We start from the raw sequence: 20,162 nt of genomic DNA on the forward strand, positions 1-20,162 counted from the left end.
TTTCCTGTCCTTACAAATCTTTAAAAGCTTAAGGCCTATCAGGTGGTAGGCAATACCCCATATCCGAAGCACAGCATCTGTTCTATCTGGTTAATTTTCATTTAACTATTAAAGCAAAACAAGTTAGCAATTACATCTTTAAAAGCCCTAATTCACCATCGAGGCAACTGGGCCAGCTTTTTCTCAAGCCTGTTCTAAGTTAGACTTTCAAGAGGGTAGCTGCTTGTTTGATTTTTAATTATTCCTTACTATATTAAAATAAACTTCTAGTAATCTCTCTCTCTTTCTCTCTCTCTCTCTCAATTTGTAATTGGATGTTACAATTTATTCCTCATAAACAGATACAAAGGTAAGTCTTATTACCCTGGAGCTCTCCTATAACCAGAAAATACCAATAATACTATTTAGAATGGCTATGAGACTGAATATATGGAAGGAAACTAGCGTTCATTTTTGTCAGAGGCATACACTTTATCCTGGTGAGGGGGTTTTTTGTTTAATATTGATTGTGCTGATGTTTCTTCTATCTATCTGCAATAGAAATATGCAATTTTGCAGTTTGTTTCTTTTTAGCCTAGGAAAAGATGACTCCTCCTTTAGTCTAAATTCTAAGTACCACCACTATCTGCCTCTGTGCTATGTACAATAAATCTTGAGTAGCTGCAAATATAATTTTCAGCCATTCCACACCCTATGGGAAATAGATCCCTCAACATTGGAAATGTTATCTTCCTCATAGTTCTCTTATTAATACTTTCTCAAAACCATTGCATCCAAGAAAATGACAAAATAGTAGCTATGAGCAGTTTCAACAACAGGCCATTCTTGATTTGCTCACAGCTTCATCCAGCAACAGAAACAATTAAGAAAAATCAGTCATAGGAGATCTGTCCTTAATGTCCATTTTTCCCTAGCGTAACATGTAAAAAGCGTAACGATGGGACGTTTTGTCTTCACAAGAGAGAAGGGCCAATAAAGACTCTAATTTCAAATTAAGACCTCATGTTTTTACATGAGCTCTGAACACTTTTTTAACCACACTCCCAGATGTGAAAATCCTTGGAAATAAAGCCCTAGTGAGAAGCAAGGTGGTTAGACAGAAAAGGAACTTGAGTTTCCTGAATCAAAGTAACTTTCACGCTTCAGTATAATTTCTTACATGAGAACAGAAAAATAACTGGACTTTCGGCACTGACCTGTCGAAGGTTGATATAAACTGCATTTTGAAGAAATTCAGAGGCTTCCATGCTCCTTTTCTGTATTGCAAGGACTCGCACTGCCTTCACGCAGGCTTCCAGTTCAATCACACCAGCATTCTTATACTTACGAAGAGAGAGATAATCAAAATAATATTGAAGTAGGGCACGTGTTAGATTTGACAAGCATTTCTCCTCAACACACAAGTCAGTCGTCACATCTCCCAAAACCAGCAACTCCTGAATGCTAGTGACTATACTGTTAAATTGTCAACATATACCCAAGTGAAAATTAAGGTGTCATCCAAAACGTTATTATGCAAAACAATGTTTTTCAACATCTTCACTCAACTTTTGTTATTTTAAGACACATCAGTCCATGAATTCAGATAAGGAGAAAAGTTTGGAATATCATCATCATTTTGGATACCCCCAAGTATAACCTATGTGTGTCCACAAAAAAATAATTCTACGTCCACACCATAATAGGTACATGAGCTAAAAGCCATTAATACACAGGTCCGTTTTAGAATAATATTTCACCAATTAAAATCATTCTAAGCAATGAATTGAGAAATTATTTTGCCTTTGCTACTTATTGCAAAATACCTGAAAAAATATAGGAAGCAAGAGTAACAAAACTCTAGTTTTTCCTGCTTCAAATTTATCTTTAGTTAAAATCATATCATTGATTACAGATGAATTACAAACCATTTTGATTTTTCTAATATACAGTTGAGAACATTATCTGTAAATGAACATTTCAGTTAAACTACACAGCTTGCTTAAAAAAGATAGGAAACAATGTATATACCCATTGACCTGTCTGAGTTCAGACAACAAATACAGGCAACTTTCTAGACAAGCAATCCGATCTAGTTATTTTCTCAGATAATACTGATATTGGACATTTGAGTCTGCCAATCACCTATGTAAGTTAAATTCTCTTGAGGTGTTCTTCATGTTTGAAATTTAATGTGGGACATAAGCCCCAGAATGAAATACAAGAGTAACTTTCCACAGAACTATAGTTACATATTCCTTTCTTGTGCACTTGAGATATCAGCAAAAACAAAAAAGACTATGGGGATTGAACACATTTTAAAAGAAGCTATGAAGGTTTCTTAAACTCAGTGATGACATCAAAACAGTGTAGAAAGCACTGCTTCCTCAGCATTACAGCTAGAAGTTACTCTACCGTACCAGTCCTAAACGGATCAAAAAGACTAAATATATTTGTCTTGAATAGCCATAAATCAGTCCAAGACACAGCTCTTGGTCACTTACAAGTGAAGGTGCAGTGAAGCATAACTGTTACTTGGAAAGAGCATAGTGGATATTATTATAACCAAAATATGAATAACCTGTCCTAAACTAAGTCCACCAGTAGCTGTACTTTCAAAAAAATACTCTCTTTCTAGATAAGCAATTTATCATTATGTTAACACGAACTGAATGTATACTGGAGAATTACTGCAGTATTACAGATTTTATTTTATCTGAAACCCACCCTAAAACCATCACTTTTCATTGCACCTGGTGATAAATTACCTGATGTACACAACACATCTTTTGTGTATGTTTGGAGAGTCTCCCTTTGCTACAACTGGGGAAACAACATTTCATATTTTCATAACTCAATTTAAAGATACTTTTAAAATCAAAGAAGACAGACAAGTGAAATGAACAAGTGATTAAAGCGCAAACAAACAACTACACGATAGTACAACTAAAACCTATCTTTAGTGTTGATGTATATCCTGAGCAGAGCTCTGCTGTCACAGTATGAAATCAAAATTTTTTTCTCCATATTGTATAAACAAGAACATTAAACTACCTTACTACCATATGCACTCAGCATTTTCACACTAATCTAGAAAAACGCTCCAGTAGAGCTGAAACTATTTAATCTTTTCCACATCATCAGTTAAGAAAGTTTATCGTTCACATTTTCTCAGTAACCCCTACCTCTGTGCACGCTCTATACATTAGCCTCCCTGAACAGTCCTGTAAAATCACACCCGTGATCAGCAATCCCTGTATAAACTCCTGCATACACTCCTCAGATATCATTCCAGCAGTCACAGTAAATAAGCATCCAGCCCATATAATGCATAAAAGCATCAATAACGTCACTGCCATATGTACTGAAGACCATAAAGCTACCTAACAGTTACCAAAACCTTCCAAATATTTAACACTTCTGCTTAGAGTGCTTTAAAAATAAGACAATTACCCCCAAGCAGGTACAAGCAGACATAGAAAATAGTATAACTCAGCGCGTTGCGATTTTAGATGTCATCTTTGATCAAAGTCCTGAGATGCCCAGGCTCTAAGCCAAGCATTTAGTGCAGTAGTACAAAATACTCCTGTTTCTCCCATTACTTTATGTTTACTTTTTTGCACATGCTTTAAAAGATCCTCTGAAACCAAAAACACAACATTTCATTATCTACAAGAGGCGCAGTGAAGTTTCTTAAAATTACATAGGACTACCTTGCTGTAGTAAGAAATGGCTTCTTTATATTTATCTATGATGTCTTCAGGACTAAGGCAATTCTTGGCACGTCCTATCTCAGCGCTGGTATCGGCATTTATACCATTTGAAGTCAGGGCACCTAAAACAGAAGAGGACAGGAAACGAGCAGAAACACTTTTAGCTAGTATTAAATATCTACAGGTTTTACCAAAGCATACACAAAGAATACTTGAAGAAACCATGCCATACCTATAAAATAAGTGTTCGTTTTCACTACGCTATATTAATAAAGAATGTAAATGAAAAATGGATTAAAACATAAAACAAAGAAAAAAATAATCTTTCACTTATTAAAAAACAAATATAACCATAATCTTTTACACTGATCTGAATATTTAGACAATGAATAAAATATAACATTGTTAAAATTAGGATACAGCTGAATCTGAACAGGCATTTTTAATCTTTGAGTTTTTCATTTACTTATAAATAGAGTTTCTAAAGCACACATAAGAAAGAAATTGTGCAATATGTTATTATAAACTAATTATTAGAACAGTGATCTCCTCCTCCAATAATTTAAAACAAATGCTTCTCTTCCCTATCTCCAATCCCAGAAAAGTACTAAATTATTAAAAAAAAAAAAAAAAAGTAAAAAAACTACCTGAGGCCAGTACAATGAGAAATTGCATTTCATATATAAGAAAGAAAAAAAGAGGCAGAGAGGCTTTACACACATAAGGGACAAGAATTCAAAATAGAAGACAAAACAATCTGGGGTATGGCAAAAAACATGACAATTCTATTTTTTTGAATTTAATTTTATTGCAGAGCTAATATAATAAAATTAAACACGTACATCAAAGGTTTGGAAAGGCTCTATACCTTTTTAAATGTTATTTAATCCGTAGGATTCAAAGTCCATGCCTAAGTGTATACTGTAATTTATTTCTCCAATAGGTTTCTCTGCTAAGACGGCAAAGAAACTTTCACGTTTCAGAGTCGGACCAAACCCTTAGAACAGTTATGGTTAAGAACTACTGCGAATGCTACTTTCTACTCCCTCTGTGTATTCAGAAACATGTTATTCTATATGCTTAAGTGCTAAAATAACATTTTTCTTATGTCTGTCAACCCTGAAGAATCACACCAAGGACACCTGTAGGTTAATGCCTTAGGCTTTTAAGGAAGTTCTAAGTGCAAAATCTTTGTTGGTGAGGACTGAAAGAGTACCTTGAGACTACAAGACTACATGTGATTATACAGGTTTGTCTGCTAAAAATTTTAAACCCCCACTGCTCATGAGAACATTTGATAAGGATTTACTGAGACCCAGCAATGGAACTACAGAATTTATTTTGTGCTAACTACTCTTCACAGTCTTTCTTTTGCTTCCTCAAGAAAAAACTGAAAGCATCAGGAATCAGTACTAGTTTTGGCAAGTGGCAGTAACTACCTACACAAATGCAAAACAAATGCAAGTAATAAGACAAGACTTTGGAAACATGCATGAAAATAATGTACCTGGATCAATGAGAACTTCTTGTGCCCCTAAAAGGAGGAACAAAAATGATTTTTTTTTCAGCCTTCAATATAGCCAACAAAAATAAGCTCTTATAATATGTTTTATAACTATCATCAGGCTTGAACAAAATTATAAAATTTATTAGAATCATCATTCCTGTTTTGAAGGTCTGCCAATCATATAAGTAGTCACCATATGTTAAATCTCATTTTGCTAGAAATCAAATAAAGGGGAGTAAAAATCCCCTAACTTTATAATCAATTTTAAGACACATCAACAAGAATTGACAAATTTTCATGATATATTTTGAAGTCAAATCCCTTTTTTCACCCTTTTCTTTACTCTTGTTTTAGTTGGCAAGTTTCCACGGCAGTTCGTTTATTAAATTTTAATAATCAGGTCCTACAGTGCCTACATCTCCCTATGTGAGCTCATTTAATCCACACAGTCCTCGAGGGTAATACTTTTAAAGAACCGTAACCAATATATCCCTTATAGTTATCATTAATTTCACTCCATGACAGCTTCTGAATGATTTGATTAGGGCCTACTCAACAAGCCAGACTATTTACAACAAATAGTTGACAAGACTGTTGGAGATGACTTGGTTTAATCAGAAATACATCATCTTGTTACCCTAAGCTTCTATCAAAAATAACAACAGAACTGTTAAGATTGAGGGTTAGGCAGTTCAAAATAATTGCTTTATGAGAGAGACAGGACCTCCCTTCAATTGATTTTCTCGCTCTCCAGACTAGTGAATTGCAGATTTAGAGCCAGATCAAAAAGGCACTCCAACACCTTACTCGGGTTTCCTAATTCTTCTTGGGGAAAGAGGAAGGTCCGGTGACAAGATTAAGAGTCTTGTACTCCATAAAAAAATCCAATACAGTAGAATGTAACCCAAAACAGCTAGCAAGCTAAACATGAAGCAGTCTAAAATCAGTTTATTCAACATACAAATCACCCCACCAACAGAACATGTCCACGTTCCTAGTCAATCAGAACTACTAAGCAACTTTCAAATCCATTTTTATACTAAAGGCCGCAGACAGGTGAATCCACCAGTTCAAAAGGACACACTCTAATGCTTTCTCCCTACAAACAAAAGGTTCTAGGAACCTGAGAAGTTGCACTTGTTTTTAAAACAACTTTTTACTGTTGGCAAGATACTGCAGTATCAGTATCGTTCACTCGGGCAATGACCACACGGAAGAAATCTGTCTCTGAGGAAGGCAAAACTGCACATCTCCCTCACTTTGGGAAGTAATTTAAACTTTATGTTATTGACTAATTCTCTTCTGAATGAACTATTCCTGAGTAGCGACACACTTCCTAGGGAGTTTCAAAAGAAAGTGAAGGGCTCACTACCAAAAAACAGACAATATTCTGATGGCTGCAACACATCCTACATAGGTGTGAAATATGACATTACAATACTGCTTAGCAGAAAAAAAATGTAGCACCTCCCTTTTCTTAAGTTTGTGATTTATGCTACAGAAAGAGAGGCAATATTAACACTTCTCTCCTCAGATTTTTTTTTTTTTTTAAATAAAGTAGACACCACACCACTTGTTGAGTAGCCTAGTCCTGCACAATAGCCTGAAAACGCTGACTGGTGAAAGTCACAGGAGATTGAAGAGGAACATGCTTTTCTTGACTAAGTGTGGGCACAAAGGGAGTACCAAGAAAACTTGCCCTGTCAAGGCTGAAGTTACATGTACAAGAAGAGGTGCAATTCCAGGCAAATCAGGAAGTTATAATTATCACATCTATATTCCTCAAGAACAGATGTGAGTTGAAATTCAGTTCCAAGTAAGTCATATCTTGACTTGAGAAAAATTTGGAAACCCAAGTCCCTTTTTGGATCTGGCCTGATTCTACAGAAAGGTACACTGGAATTAGTTCCCTAGGTCAAATCCCGTCCTTACAAAATTAGTGTTGACAAGGTAGATTAACTGTATAAACAAGGTTGCACTTAAAAAAAAAAAAAAAAAAAAAGTTTTAAATGAAAGGCATTGCAGAGTCAGCAAAAGGCAATGAAAAGAATCTTTCAGAAAATATAGGAGAAAGACATCACATCCTTAGCTATTTGGCTAGATATTAGAGTTTAGCATTTCAGATCTCAAAACATTAAAAGGTCATAACTAGAGTAAGGGAACAGTAACTCATGCACTTCGAAGTAACATTTTCATCTGAAAGGAATGACAAAAAAGTATGTAATCAATTTTTCTTCATTTATTAATGTTTGGTTCATAGCTTCTCGAAAAATCTTATCACATGGAATTTATACAGTAAGACTGCATTAACAAGTTTGCAGACTGCTAACAGTGACAGGATTATTTTGAGTTACAAAGCAACTTATCCACAAAAGCAAGTATATAGCCAAAATATATTTTATTACATTATTTTTACAGCTGTGACTTATTTGTTATATCCTTTACTAAAAAGGCATATCCTTTAACAAAGGAGAGATTGCCACACCTACTCTTAAATATTTTCTGAAAAGTGGAGAAAGGTTTGCAACTGTGTGACATGGTACCACACATTATAGCCAACATAAAAACATGCTCATAGATCAGAAAAACCAAATGAACAGACTTTAATCCCTGTATATAGTACATGTATCTGGTATTCTCTCCTGAAATAAGGTAATTATAATATCAAAATTATCTGAGGTCAACACACAACTTTTGTATTAAAGATGACACATAGCAGATGTTTTGTTAGGTTGTGATTTATATATGAATAAACTTTGGGTTTTTCTAAATGAAAGAATTAATTTTAATCACACTGCACATAAAAGAGCACTTACATCAGCAGTTAAACTCAGCTTCTACTTGTTTCAGGACTGTATAAGAACCTAACTACGTACAAAAGAATGGCTATATTGGGCTAGACCAGAGGCCTGTCCAGCTTACTAGTCCCCCTCCCACAAAGTACATTAAAGCAAAGCAAGCTTTTAAGATGCTTCACCAAATATGCTCCTTGCCTACAGTCATTTGCAGCTCAGACTTTCTGAACCAGAGGCAGTTTTCACATATTTGTGAAATTATCAATAGATTTTTCTTCCATGAACCCTATCCAACCTATTCTGGAAGCCAGCTCAACTTTTAGCAGCCCCAACACCTTGTGGCAAGTGTTAGCTTATGGGATTAAAGGCTCATCTCCATAAACACAAAGGAGCACAGGGGAACAGCGTCCAGTGGAGGAACCCTAATAACCTAATCAGATACAACAGAACTGTTTCGGGAGGAAACCGATTACGAGGAGTCGTTAGGAGAGGCTCTCCAGATCACCCTACTGACTGAGATGGGTTACCGCCTACCTGGGTATAGGACTCATTAGGGAAAGAGCAGGGGAAGAGCATCTTGGGTTCATACAAGAGTTGTTACAATATTTTAGGGGACAAACTAAAGGCAGGGAAAGGGAGGGATCAAGGCAGTTTGGGGAGGAACAAGCATGGAAAAACAGAGGTATAAGAGCATAAAATACACCAGTCACATGTAAACAGGTTGTTGGTTAGTATGCTTGTCTGGTCATACCCTGTAACACTGATCACTACAGTCAGTCCTGTCTTCTCATTAAACTCCATTTTTCTGGGTAAGGGGACTCTCTTTGCGTACATATGCGCACAACAACGGGAAAAGGGCCCATGGGTCATGGGGTGCATGCGCCTGAGATGCTAGCAACTGGAGAGACCAGAGTGTGTGCATATTGTGTGCATATGCCAGTGTGGAGTCACTAGCAAACATCAAGCTGGACTAACCAGCAGGTAGGACAGGAGGTCTGGGAGCCAAGTGCTGGCGTAGCCAGAAGTTTGAGTCAGATACTGGATGGATTCAGAGTGTGTGTGTGTGCACGCAAGCACACGCGTGTGCGCGTGCACATGCAACACTAACAGGCATGTAACACTAACAGGGTTTCAGGCTGATCCGCCAGAGAAGGAAACAGGATTAGGCTGTCAGTGCTGTCTGTCTGCACGAGTGCTGTGTTTTCTGCCTGTGTTGAGCTGGGTGGTTGGCCATGTGTATATGTATTACGTGAACGCGTGCATGTGTGCCTACTGGGAATACACGTGCTTAAGTCTCACTGCTGACTGCATCTGAGGACACGGAACCGAGGCAGTCTTGCCTCTATCAGTCTACCATATTTGGGAACTCCTAACAGCAGGGAGTTCCACAGTACACCTAGAAATTGGGTAAAGATTAATTCCTTTCATTTGTTTTGAATCTGTGATCTGCTAGCTCTATTTGATGTCCTCTAGTTCTTGTGTCAGAAGAAGCAGTGAACATCTGATCCCTACCCATCCTCCTCCAGTGTTCATGGTATTATAGATCTCTATCACATTTCTCCTCAATCATCACTTTTTCCAGAACTGAAGAGTCCTAGTCTATTCAGTTATTCCTTGTACAGAAACCATATCAAGTGTTTGATCGTCTTTGTTGCCAATCTGCAACCTCCTTCCAGTAGAGAAACAGGAGAAAGGGAACGTGGACACCATTTTGAGCTGGGAAAATGAAACGGCACATAATATTACAGATACCATGGATCTACTTAATGATATTTTCTCTTTTTTTTTTTTTTCCTCTCCTAATAATTCCTTTGTCCTCTCCTAATAATTCCTTAATGAAGTTAAGCAGACCATATCTCCAAAGAACACCTATATCAATGTCGCACAATCACCCTATTAGTTACACAATCTAAGAGTTCATAAAAAGCATGCTAAATCTTAAAAACAATGCTGGTTTATAGGTATTTAGTTAACCAAAACTATTTGTTATATCTTGACTTTGGAACAGCAGAACACCTCAGCATAAATACACCTAACTCACCCTTCTCGGCATGTGTGGCTCTTCCATACCACATATGTTTTCTGAAAACTGTCTGCACTTCCTCTGTCAAAATTCAAGCTAATACTTACACTAAATTTTAACAATCAGATGAAGTAATATCGACCAAAATCTTTACAACTCTGTGTAAAGCTCTAGCTTGTCTCAGTTCTTCCTGCCATGTGTAAAATTTTACTAAAAGTAGGAAATGGGGAGGATGTTGCCATTACTGAATATCTGAAAAACAGAATACAAATGAACTCCAGCGCTTACCTGGTCTGTGCCTGTTGCCTGCCTCGGCAGAAAGAGAACCTCCTTGTGCCCTACGAGTTCCAGTTTTACCTCCAGTACCACTGGGGTAATGGTAGATGACTGATGCTGAACATAGCCCTTCAAGAGCAGCTGGAGATTAAAGAAAGAATCAACAGATTAGTAGAGTCAATTCATTTACATGAAGTAGCGCGTAGCAGAGTCAGCTCATTTACATGAACGTGAAGTATACTTCGATTGGGGACCTAGTGACAAAGGTCACGGAAAAGGCTGAGATACTCAACAACCTTTTTGTTTCTGTTTTCATTTGTAAGGTTTACCCTCAGGCTTTCCAGGTCCCCAAGCCTACTAGCAGAGTCCATGGGAGTGAAGCATTATCCATAGTAGAGGAAGATATAGTTAGGCAGCGCTTAATCCAACTGGACATAAATCCACAGACAGGATGCTTCTGAGGCTGTCAGAGAGCTGGCCAATGCCACTGAGAGGCCACTTTCTGCGCCCTTCAACAGGTCATGCCAATTGGGAGAGGTTTCTGATGACTAGAAAAAAAGCAAACATCACACCCATCTTCAAGAAGGGGGTACCAGGGAACTATGGGCAGGTCAGCCTCACCTAACTCCCTGGGAAGGCTACAGAGAAAATCATTCTGGATACCACGTCCAAGCACATGAAGGACAAAAAGGTGACTGGGAACAGCAAACATGGATTTGCAGAGGATAAATAAGTCCTCATCAACCTCGTTGCCTCCTATGATTAGATGACTGGCTCAGTGGACAATGGAAGAGCAATGGACACTGTATACCTTGACTTTAGCAAGGCCTTTGACGTGATCTCCCATATCACCCTGATAGCCAAACTGAGGAGATAAGGTTCAGGTAAGTGAACCATGAAGTGGGTGGAATATTGCCTGGACTGTCAGGCTCAAGAGAATGAAACCAGCAGCAAAAGTCCAGCTGGTTGTCAGTTACTAGTGGTGCCCCTCAGGGATCAATATTGGGACCAATACTCTTCAATATCTTTAACAACAGCCTGAATGATTGCATAGAGCTCATTCTCAGCAAGTTCACAGATGATACCAAAATGGGGGGGGGGGGGGGAGCAGCTGGTACGCTGAAGGACAGGGCTGTTATTTAGAGAGAACTCGATAGGCTGGAGATACAGGCCAACAGGAACCTCATGCAGTTCAACAAAGGCAAACACATTTCAGATGGAATAACCCCACGCAGCAGCACAGCCTGGGAGCGAATCGGCTACAAAGCAGCTTTGCAGAAAAATACCTAGGCATCCTGGTAGGCAAGTTAACAGGAGTTAGCAGTAAGCCCTTGCAAAAAAGGCGGCCAACTGCATAGCAGGCTGTAACACCCAGTGTCCCAGCAAATCAAGAGATGTGATTATTCTCTTCTAGTCTGCATCTGCGAGACCTCATCTGGTGTACTGTGTCCAGTTTGTTTTGGCCTCCCCAGCACTAGAAAAACATTGGCATATTGAAGCGATCTCAGGAGAAGGCTACCGAGATGGTCAGGGGACTGCAGCCCACGACATATGAGGAGAGTTGAGAGAACCGGGTTTGGTCAGCCTTAAGAACAAGAGGCTAAAGGGAGATCTTATTGCTGTCTTCAAATATCCAGCGGGAAAGTACAGAGGAGACAGAGCCAGACTCTTCTCTGAGGTGTACTGTGATTGGATGAGGGTCAATAGACACAAGCTGCATCACAGGAAATTTTGCTTTAATAAAAGACTTTTTTTTTTTTTTTTTTAAATTATGAGATGTAAAATGTTAGAACAGGTTGCCCAGAGATTGTAAAACCTTCATCCTTAGAGACATTTAAAACTCAACTGGACAGGTCCTTGAGCAACCTGATTTAAATAGACCTGGTCTGACCAGAAGGTCAGACTAGTGGACCTTTGAACCTAAATTATTCCATGATTTTATGAGTACAATTTTATAATCCAATAGAAGGGCCTTAAAATATTTTCATGCCCTGCAGAAGTAGGTAAGTCTTCCTTTTCTGCTTGAAGGATCCTGAGTGATTTAATCTTTTGCAAGAGTACAAGCCAAAAAAAAGTGGAAAGTTGGAAATGGTTAAGGTTTTTGTAATATGTAAGCTACAGAGCAGGTAAGATGTCAAATGGATTTCCATGTAAAATGAAAGAGAAAGCTGAAAGCGGAGCTGGAGGCAGCAATTTTCCTAAAAAGGCGGGAAACTGAGAAGAAGGAATTTAATTCGGAGATCACGCGTATATCCAGTACAGAGAAAAGAACAGGAGAAGAAATCTGAAGGGGGAGAGGGGGGAAGCAAAGCCTAGGATCTAATGCAAAAGTGAAGACGACGTGTCAATGGAAGTTAAACCCTTGTGGCTTTAGCAGATGCAAAAGCAAAAATTTTTTGCTAGCAGTTCTAGTAAATACATGCAGGAAAGATTTCTAAATCATTTGTACAATCCCCTGAAAAAAAGAAACACTTTCCAAAAAAGCATTAAAAAGTCAAATTCGAAATTTTTTTTTTAAATATATGCTTTACTACAATTGCACATTTTATATTGCAAGTGTTTGGGCTTTTTAAACACACTTTTTTTCTAATGTCTTATTAACAAATTTTAAATTTTGATTTAATTCTTAGTTACTCTTGACATTCAGACTTTGATCACCCAAAATTGTTCCTCCTTTTCATAACATAGAAGGAATGTTATAGAAGATAGTTTGATTTCCTTGATTTTAGCAACCAATTATTTGATCCACTATAATCAATTATTCCTACCTCCAAGCCACAGAAAATCATTTACAGACCGCAGAAGTTCCACAGCCATGTGATAATGCACTAAGGAATCCTGTAACATCCCAGCTTGCAAACATAGGTCACCAACATGTTTCCGCATCCGGCCTTGACAACGCTTCTTATAGTGTCTGCAAAATAAAGCTACAGTTCATAACTACTTCCAGGAAACACCTATTTGAGATAATATTTAACCTAAAGTCAGTTTTGTTTCCTCCTTAACAATGCATCAGCATCAATTTACTCTCCCTGGGCAATTATCCAGCCTGAATTCTAACCAGCGTAACAGGCAAAAGTAAAAGCACCAATGTTCTGAGGGGATATGGCGAAAACCGATGTACCATATATTTTGGCTATATAACATTAATATATACACAGTCAGACAAAGTTCAAAGACTCTTTTTCAGCGCACTTTAATAGCCATGTCACAAATTAAATAAAAATATACTCATAAAGAGTAAAGAACTGCTCGTATCTGTAAAGTAGTATTACGTCTTTAGAAATATCATGGCCTGTTAAAAAAAGAATGTTTTTCTTTTGAAGAGATAATTAGCAGAAGAACTGATTAAACCTATAGCTCCTTTCCATTCTTCCTCCTGTTCCACACTTAGAGGCCCAACATGACCACCATCATTTCTGTCAAGAACTGGCAAGAGTTTCTGTTCCTACTCTTCTTTTATTTATTCAAATAAAACTTCAAACAACACCAACAATACAGTGTCTTTCCTATCCCAACCACAGTTAATAGATAAGGACAATAAAGTCTTACTGAAAATATTAAGAGTAAACAGATGCTTTCGTACAACTGGAAAGCCAACCAAGTATAGCATATTAATATATTCCTTTAGATTGTAAGGCATAAAGGCTAGGAGAGACGATAATAACGAAAACATTTATATTAACTACATGTTACCATGTTACTGTTTTTACTGGAGACAAGCATCAAGTCCTAATAACAGCCCCTACATTCAGCTATGAAATAATGTCTTATTTTTTGAACTTGAAAAAAAAAAAAAAGTTATCATTATTCATTACTTAGTCTGGGAACAAAAATTTACAGATAAATGTTACATTAAAAAAACATGCAATCTTATATTTAAAAAAAACAAGCAGAAAAGCAATCAGAAATAGTATTATTGACAAGAAGTCAAGAAGCACGTCTCCTATTGCTTCCGTCCATCCTAAAAATTGCAAATAAATCCGTAAATGTATAGTCCCACTTTTCTGATCAACCACCTCATATTCACAACTGATGTGATGAAGATGGCAACACATAAGACTATAAAAAGACTGTCGTCTTTATCTTTCAGGTTTGCCAAGAAATCGCATTATTTCTTATCTTTCAGTTTTTCAACAAGCTTCTAATTTATGGATCTGTTTTATGCAAAAAAGTAAGAAAATTTCAAGTGAAAACTAAAGTTGCTCTGCAGAAACTAAGAAAGGACATCAAATCTTAACAAGACTTCAATATGAGCTTTGGCTTTTAGAGAAATATAGTTGGCCAAAATGTTGGTTTTTAATCTCGTAAACAGTTTATACTCTCCTATACAACCCTGATTCAAGTCAGGGTTTTGTTAATCTCTGCATTTTAAAATGAAATGAAGATCATAAACGTTATTATTTCTTTTAATTTGCTACACAGAATAAATAGTGGAATGGGGAAACTCAGTTTATTCCGGAGCAATAGTTTCATTCAGAGATGCTAACTCTTCACGCGGAATTCCTCTCCCTAAATTTTCAAGTATTCTGTAGGGTTATGGACAAATTGCATTCCTTACTACTGCACAATTGTAATTTTGTAGAGGTTTTTTTTTTATTAATGCACACAAGATTATTTTTATTCATTATCATCCTAATTATCTTTCCTGATATTAATTACAGTATCAATTTGTCATCATGATCTGTAACAGATCATCTTTCTTTGTTTTCCTCCAAACGTTAGGATTACAGCCAAGAACCAAGCTGAAAGGTTAAATAAAATTTATTTTTAAGAAGCTACTGTCCATATTTCAAATGCGATCATTTCACAGTTCCTACCAAAGTGACAGCAATCGATAGACTAGCGGTAACCTTTTAAAAACTAATACGTAAGTTCAGAGATGAAAGAAAAGAGTTCAAAATATCCAAACTAAGCAAATCAAGTGGATTTTATTTACTAATTTCTGGATCAGTTACTCAATTTTCCTTGATTTTATCGTTGTTTTTTGCACTCAACTGGAAGAAATTTTGAAAGAGCATCCTTTAAAATAAATACTACTCAAAAATTCAATATAATCTTTATAAATCATTACACTTCCATGAGGAAGCTCAGAAAATTTTTACAGTAACTAATATTTTCCAAATTGCATATTTTTAAGTTCTTAAGCGTACATTCTTAAGTGCAAGTCATATAGCAAAAGCAGAATAGAGCCAGACTTCTAAAACGGAGACTGATATCAGAAATGCTTCAGTAACACAGCCTCACCAACAACTCTTCCCAATCAATATCTAATTCTGCTAAACACTTTATGCACATGTCAATATATTCAAAATGTGAATGCATCTGCTCACTGCAGTAAAAGTTAAATATCAATAAACATTGTTTAGCCATAACATTTCTCTTGTCAGAAACTCGCCCTGATTATAAGCTAAAAGATATCTTATTCCTGATGAGGAAGATATTAACTATTAATCGTTCAAAGGCTGAATTCATTCTACCTACTTTTTGGCTCTTAAATGTGGCGCCAAGAGAGAAGCTATCTCCTACACTCTCTGCAAAGCCTTCAATCACCTCCTTGAGAACACTTCCCACTAATTATAGAGGAAGTTTGCAATGTACAGATGTATAAATCGTGTCCTATTTTAGCACTCACAGTTAAGTGCAAGGAATTCAGGCCTTAAACTACAAATATGCCAGCTTTCAATTAGTGCAAGCGTGTTTGAAGAGACAAAAAGCAAAGATTTCTTTAAAGCTAAACCCATTCTCCGTAGACAGCAGGACTCAAATTTACTTTGTATTTGGGAAGCTGGTTTCAGAAAAACCACATCTGCAAAATCGGGTCATTAACAGTATGACTAAGTGAATTATGACTTAAACAACTGCTGAATCGATCGATTACTGGATGGTAAATTGAATGGAAAAAAATTCATATATGCTGACCCTCCTAGGATAAAACGATTATTCATAAAACTTAACAGCTCTACCCAATAAATCAGGCTGCAAAGCTAAGAGCCAGAGCTTAGAGAGACCTTCTTCCTAATATAATTTTGATTAAAACATTGCTTAATTGTTTTGGTCCTCTATTGCTTAATTCTAACGTATTTGATGACAGGAAGCCCACACAAGCTTTGCTACTTTTTCTAGGATAAGCAAAGGCCAGGTCCTTGTCATACCCCACTGCTAAAAGCTGTTAACCTTCTTGGGCAAAAAGACAGATAATTTAAGATGTTAGGAAAGCAGTGTCGCCTAAAAACACAACAAAAAGAGGCCCGTCCAGGGAGTGTGATGCTGCACTTAAAAATATCTCAGAGAAGACAATGTCATGTAATACAGGACTACATGCCACATACACTGTAACTTCAGACCATCATCCAAACTCCTCTTCAGAAGGTCCTCTCCTCAGCACATGTACTACACACGACTACAAAGCTAGTTTAAAATCTTCTTCTCTAAAGAGAAGCCCAGCCACATTCATTTTGTTTTACCAGATATATGGTGCTCTTCAGAATAATAACGACCATCATCATCACCATGAGTAACCATTACTACTACTTCACATTGGAGGAGAAAAATCCTGTTCCAGTTCTCAAAATGGAATCAGAAAGCACTGCTGTAACCCACATCCACTTCTACCTCTTTTGCTATATAGGATACATTCTTCACCCCTCCATCCCCAACTCCTTTTTTCTCTGAGTTCCCCTTTGTGAAACTAAAATTGCCTAGAATGGCTACAAGGATAATACTTGGAAAATTCAGAGCAACGGCATTATATTTCAAGACACAAGTTATTCCCACTAAAAACCATCCAGCAACAAGTTTGAAAGGAATTGCTGAATCCTCAAGATTTCAAAATGGCTAAATTTAAAAATAAAAACATGCAAAATGAATTCACAAAAGTATTCATGCAAAATGCTTCAACAAAAATTTCCATCAAATTCTGCCAAACCCAATTAGCATGCATAACTATAGATATCACCAATCATAACATTATCCAGACTTAAAAACACAGCTACAGCATTTGACTGACTTCCAGAACTTTTGAATTTGGAAACCAAATACAGGCAGCAATAGCTTCATGGCTTTGGAGTTTAAAAAATAAAGCAAATTCCAGAGGCCAGCAGCCACCTAAGCAAATTACGTGTGTCCTACAAAAAAATATTCAGCATTGCTACCAAATACAATTGCCAAATGCGCCAAAAGGTGTCAACCACAGTAGTGAGGGTCCAGGCAGCAATAATTTTTATATGTACTAAAAAACAAATATAAAAAGCAACACTAAACTATGCAATGAAGGCAGAGTGGAAAGGCAGGACATGGAAGAAAGCTAACTATTTTTAAACATACGCGATCACAGCCTACCTTTTCAGACCCAACAATAAACTCACAGGGCAGTATGAGAGAAGAAGAAAAAAAGAAAGGAATAAAACAAAAATTAGAAAGACAAAGAACAGAAACAAAATTAACAGCCACATACACATACTTAAATATCACAAAGTTTGACAAACCAGTGAACAAATCCCACCAACTATTCTATTTAGAAAAACAAACTTTTACAAATACAGTCCTACTTTCTAATCACTCAGTAATATTAAATGGATGCCTTACAAGTATTAAGAGAGAACAAAAAAAGATCCTAACACACAAATGGACATAAACAATATTCAAATGAGTTTATCTAAAAAGATTATGAATACAAGCATGTTGAGATTTTTTTTAACTGGAAACAGAAAAGTCACAGAAAATTTAAGCAAATGGGATTTGTCAAGATGATCAAGAATGGACTAATTTCAAAGGAAAGCTCTTATCTTACAACTTGAATAGAGCCCCACAACATTAAATTCAGTAACATGGATGAAGAACATGCAAATTATGTCTAACACAGCGCGCACTAGCCATGACCCTACTATAGTATTTCTGGCAAGTATGTTTCCCAGCCTCAAGTCAGGAAGACTTCTGTATCGTTCTCTGAACATGCAATTCCATTCCCTTCAATCTGAGTCCGTTCTCAAACATCTACGAACAAATACCAAGAGCAACTGACCTCAAAAACTTTGTCACAGGACTGCTGAGGATAGTTGAAAATATTTTATGTAATTTACAGACGAAGAACAGAAACACAGGAAAATTAACTGATTTGCCAAGATCACCTATTGGCTGGCTGCTCTAGGAATTAAACCTAGGTCAGATGCCCAGTCCTACACCTTTCTGTCAATGCGCCTATCTTTCCTCAACACTTGACTCCCTGTTAGGGAACCCGCTATTTTTGCTAGGTAAAAAAAAGTTTTTCACCAGCCAAAAAAGTAATTCTACACAAATCGTTCAATGTTTTTCTCTATATTACTGTCTCCATACGAATTCTGGGAACGTTCTCTCATCTGCTCAGTATACAAACAACCTGTCAAAAGACAAAGATCGACTGCACCCTTCTTCAGAATCTTATCTGAAATGCAGCTTAATCTTTCACATACCTAATTTATAAATGCCACATCTCAAAATAAGACAATCAGGTTTCAATGACTATGTAACCTAGCGGCAAATATCCATTCTTGGTACTAATGCCAGTCTTCTAAATTGGGCAAGATAAAAGATCAGTCTTACCCATCTATTTCTGATCACGACATTAGCACTAACTTTAGTATTTTACCATAAATATGTTGGAGAAAAGTATATTTTCATATTAAGAGACTAAAAAAGTTGAGCAGTTTTAATTAGTCTTTCAGTTGAGGGGGGGGGAAAAAAAAAAAAATCAGATGATCATAATTACTGCATCCCATGTAACTTCTTAACATATTCTCACTCAATCTGTCAACCTGGTTCATTAGCTGAGGGTTACAGCTATACTCTAAGTCTAACAAGACCTGTGGTACAGACTATCAAATGTAACTTCAAAAATTCAGAAACTGCTGTAAAACATATGCTTATTGAGACTAAAAAGACATCCACAACTACAGCGGCAAAGACGCGTACTCTCAGTTACGAGCACTAATTTCCATCCATTTAATATAGAACATTGAGGCTCATGTACCAGTTTGTTTCACACTGACGGTAAGGTCAGGATAAACTATATCAATAAAATGAAAACAGAGGGGGTAAGAATAAAGTCAGGATATAAAAAGAGTAAGGGGACAATCTTTGCCTTTCATCCTTCAGAAACTTCCCCCTATTCTAGGAAAAGTTGTTTCGTTGTCCTCACTGTCTCATGAACAGCTTAATTTTTTGACTTCACTCTTTAAACTCATTATACCTAAAGATTCAAAAAAAAAAAAAAATCAAGAAAGTAATAAAAGTTATTATACCAGAGGTTCTCTTACACACTCCCAGCATTTAGACAACCTTTAGTCTCTCACTGTACAGAATTATACAAACCAGCATCTTGCAAAAACAGAAATTGGACTCAGTGTAATAAGGTCATTTTTGATCTTGTATCTCCATATTATGACTTAAAACAATGATTTTCCCTTAATTAGGGAATCAACCACTACAAAAGAGAATATGCTACAATAAAAACCTTTTATTGAAACCCAAGTAATAAAATGAAATACACTAGTATTTCACATCTAAAGACTCTGGCTATTATATATAAAGCCCAAGTTTTAAAACAATCAGAAGTGCTAATTCCATAGCAAAATAAAAAACTGTAAAACATTTTCATTTTATTTTTCAACTGAAGAGGAAAGATTAGAATAGAGGAGTTGATTAGAATTAGAGGAGTCAGGGACAGAAAGGATTTAGTTAAAGTATATCCATTGACTTAGACTTACTGAGAATCTTTTTAGCATTCAAGCCATTTGACAAGGTTGCATGCATATCTAAACTACTGCTTAATTTTTTGTAAATGCTTATGTTTACTGAACCAGGGTGAGAGAAGAGGGACTTGCACCTTACAT

At 36.6% G+C, this 20,162-nt stretch overlaps 1 protein-coding gene across 4 annotated transcripts in view; it reads right to left on the reverse strand.

The window, feature by feature from the left end:
• Positions 1-20,162, reverse strand: part of TRAPPC9 (trafficking protein particle complex subunit 9) — a 483,858-nt gene that overhangs the window by 456,125 nt on the left and 7,571 nt on the right. For 3 of the 4 annotated variants that reach the window (XM_068933393.1, XM_068933394.1, XM_068933396.1), the window contains exons 3-7: positions 13,062-13,207; positions 10,306-10,434; positions 5,200-5,226; positions 3,693-3,814; positions 1,197-1,322 (exon numbers count right to left, since the gene is read on the reverse strand). In XM_068933393.1, coding sequence (XP_068789494.1) covers positions 1,197-1,322; positions 3,693-3,814; positions 5,200-5,226; positions 10,306-10,434; positions 13,062-13,207 — 550 coding nt within the window. The remainder of the gene's footprint in view (positions 1-1,196; positions 1,323-3,692; positions 3,815-5,199; positions 5,227-10,305; positions 10,435-13,061; positions 13,208-20,162) is intronic. The other variant, XM_068933395.1, reaches the window with a different exon arrangement.

This window comes from Struthio camelus, chromosome 2 (assembly GCF_040807025.1).
Source record: "Struthio camelus isolate bStrCam1 chromosome 2, bStrCam1.hap1, whole genome shotgun sequence".
In the NCBI taxonomy this organism is placed as follows: domain Eukaryota; kingdom Metazoa; phylum Chordata; class Aves; order Struthioniformes; family Struthionidae; genus Struthio; species Struthio camelus.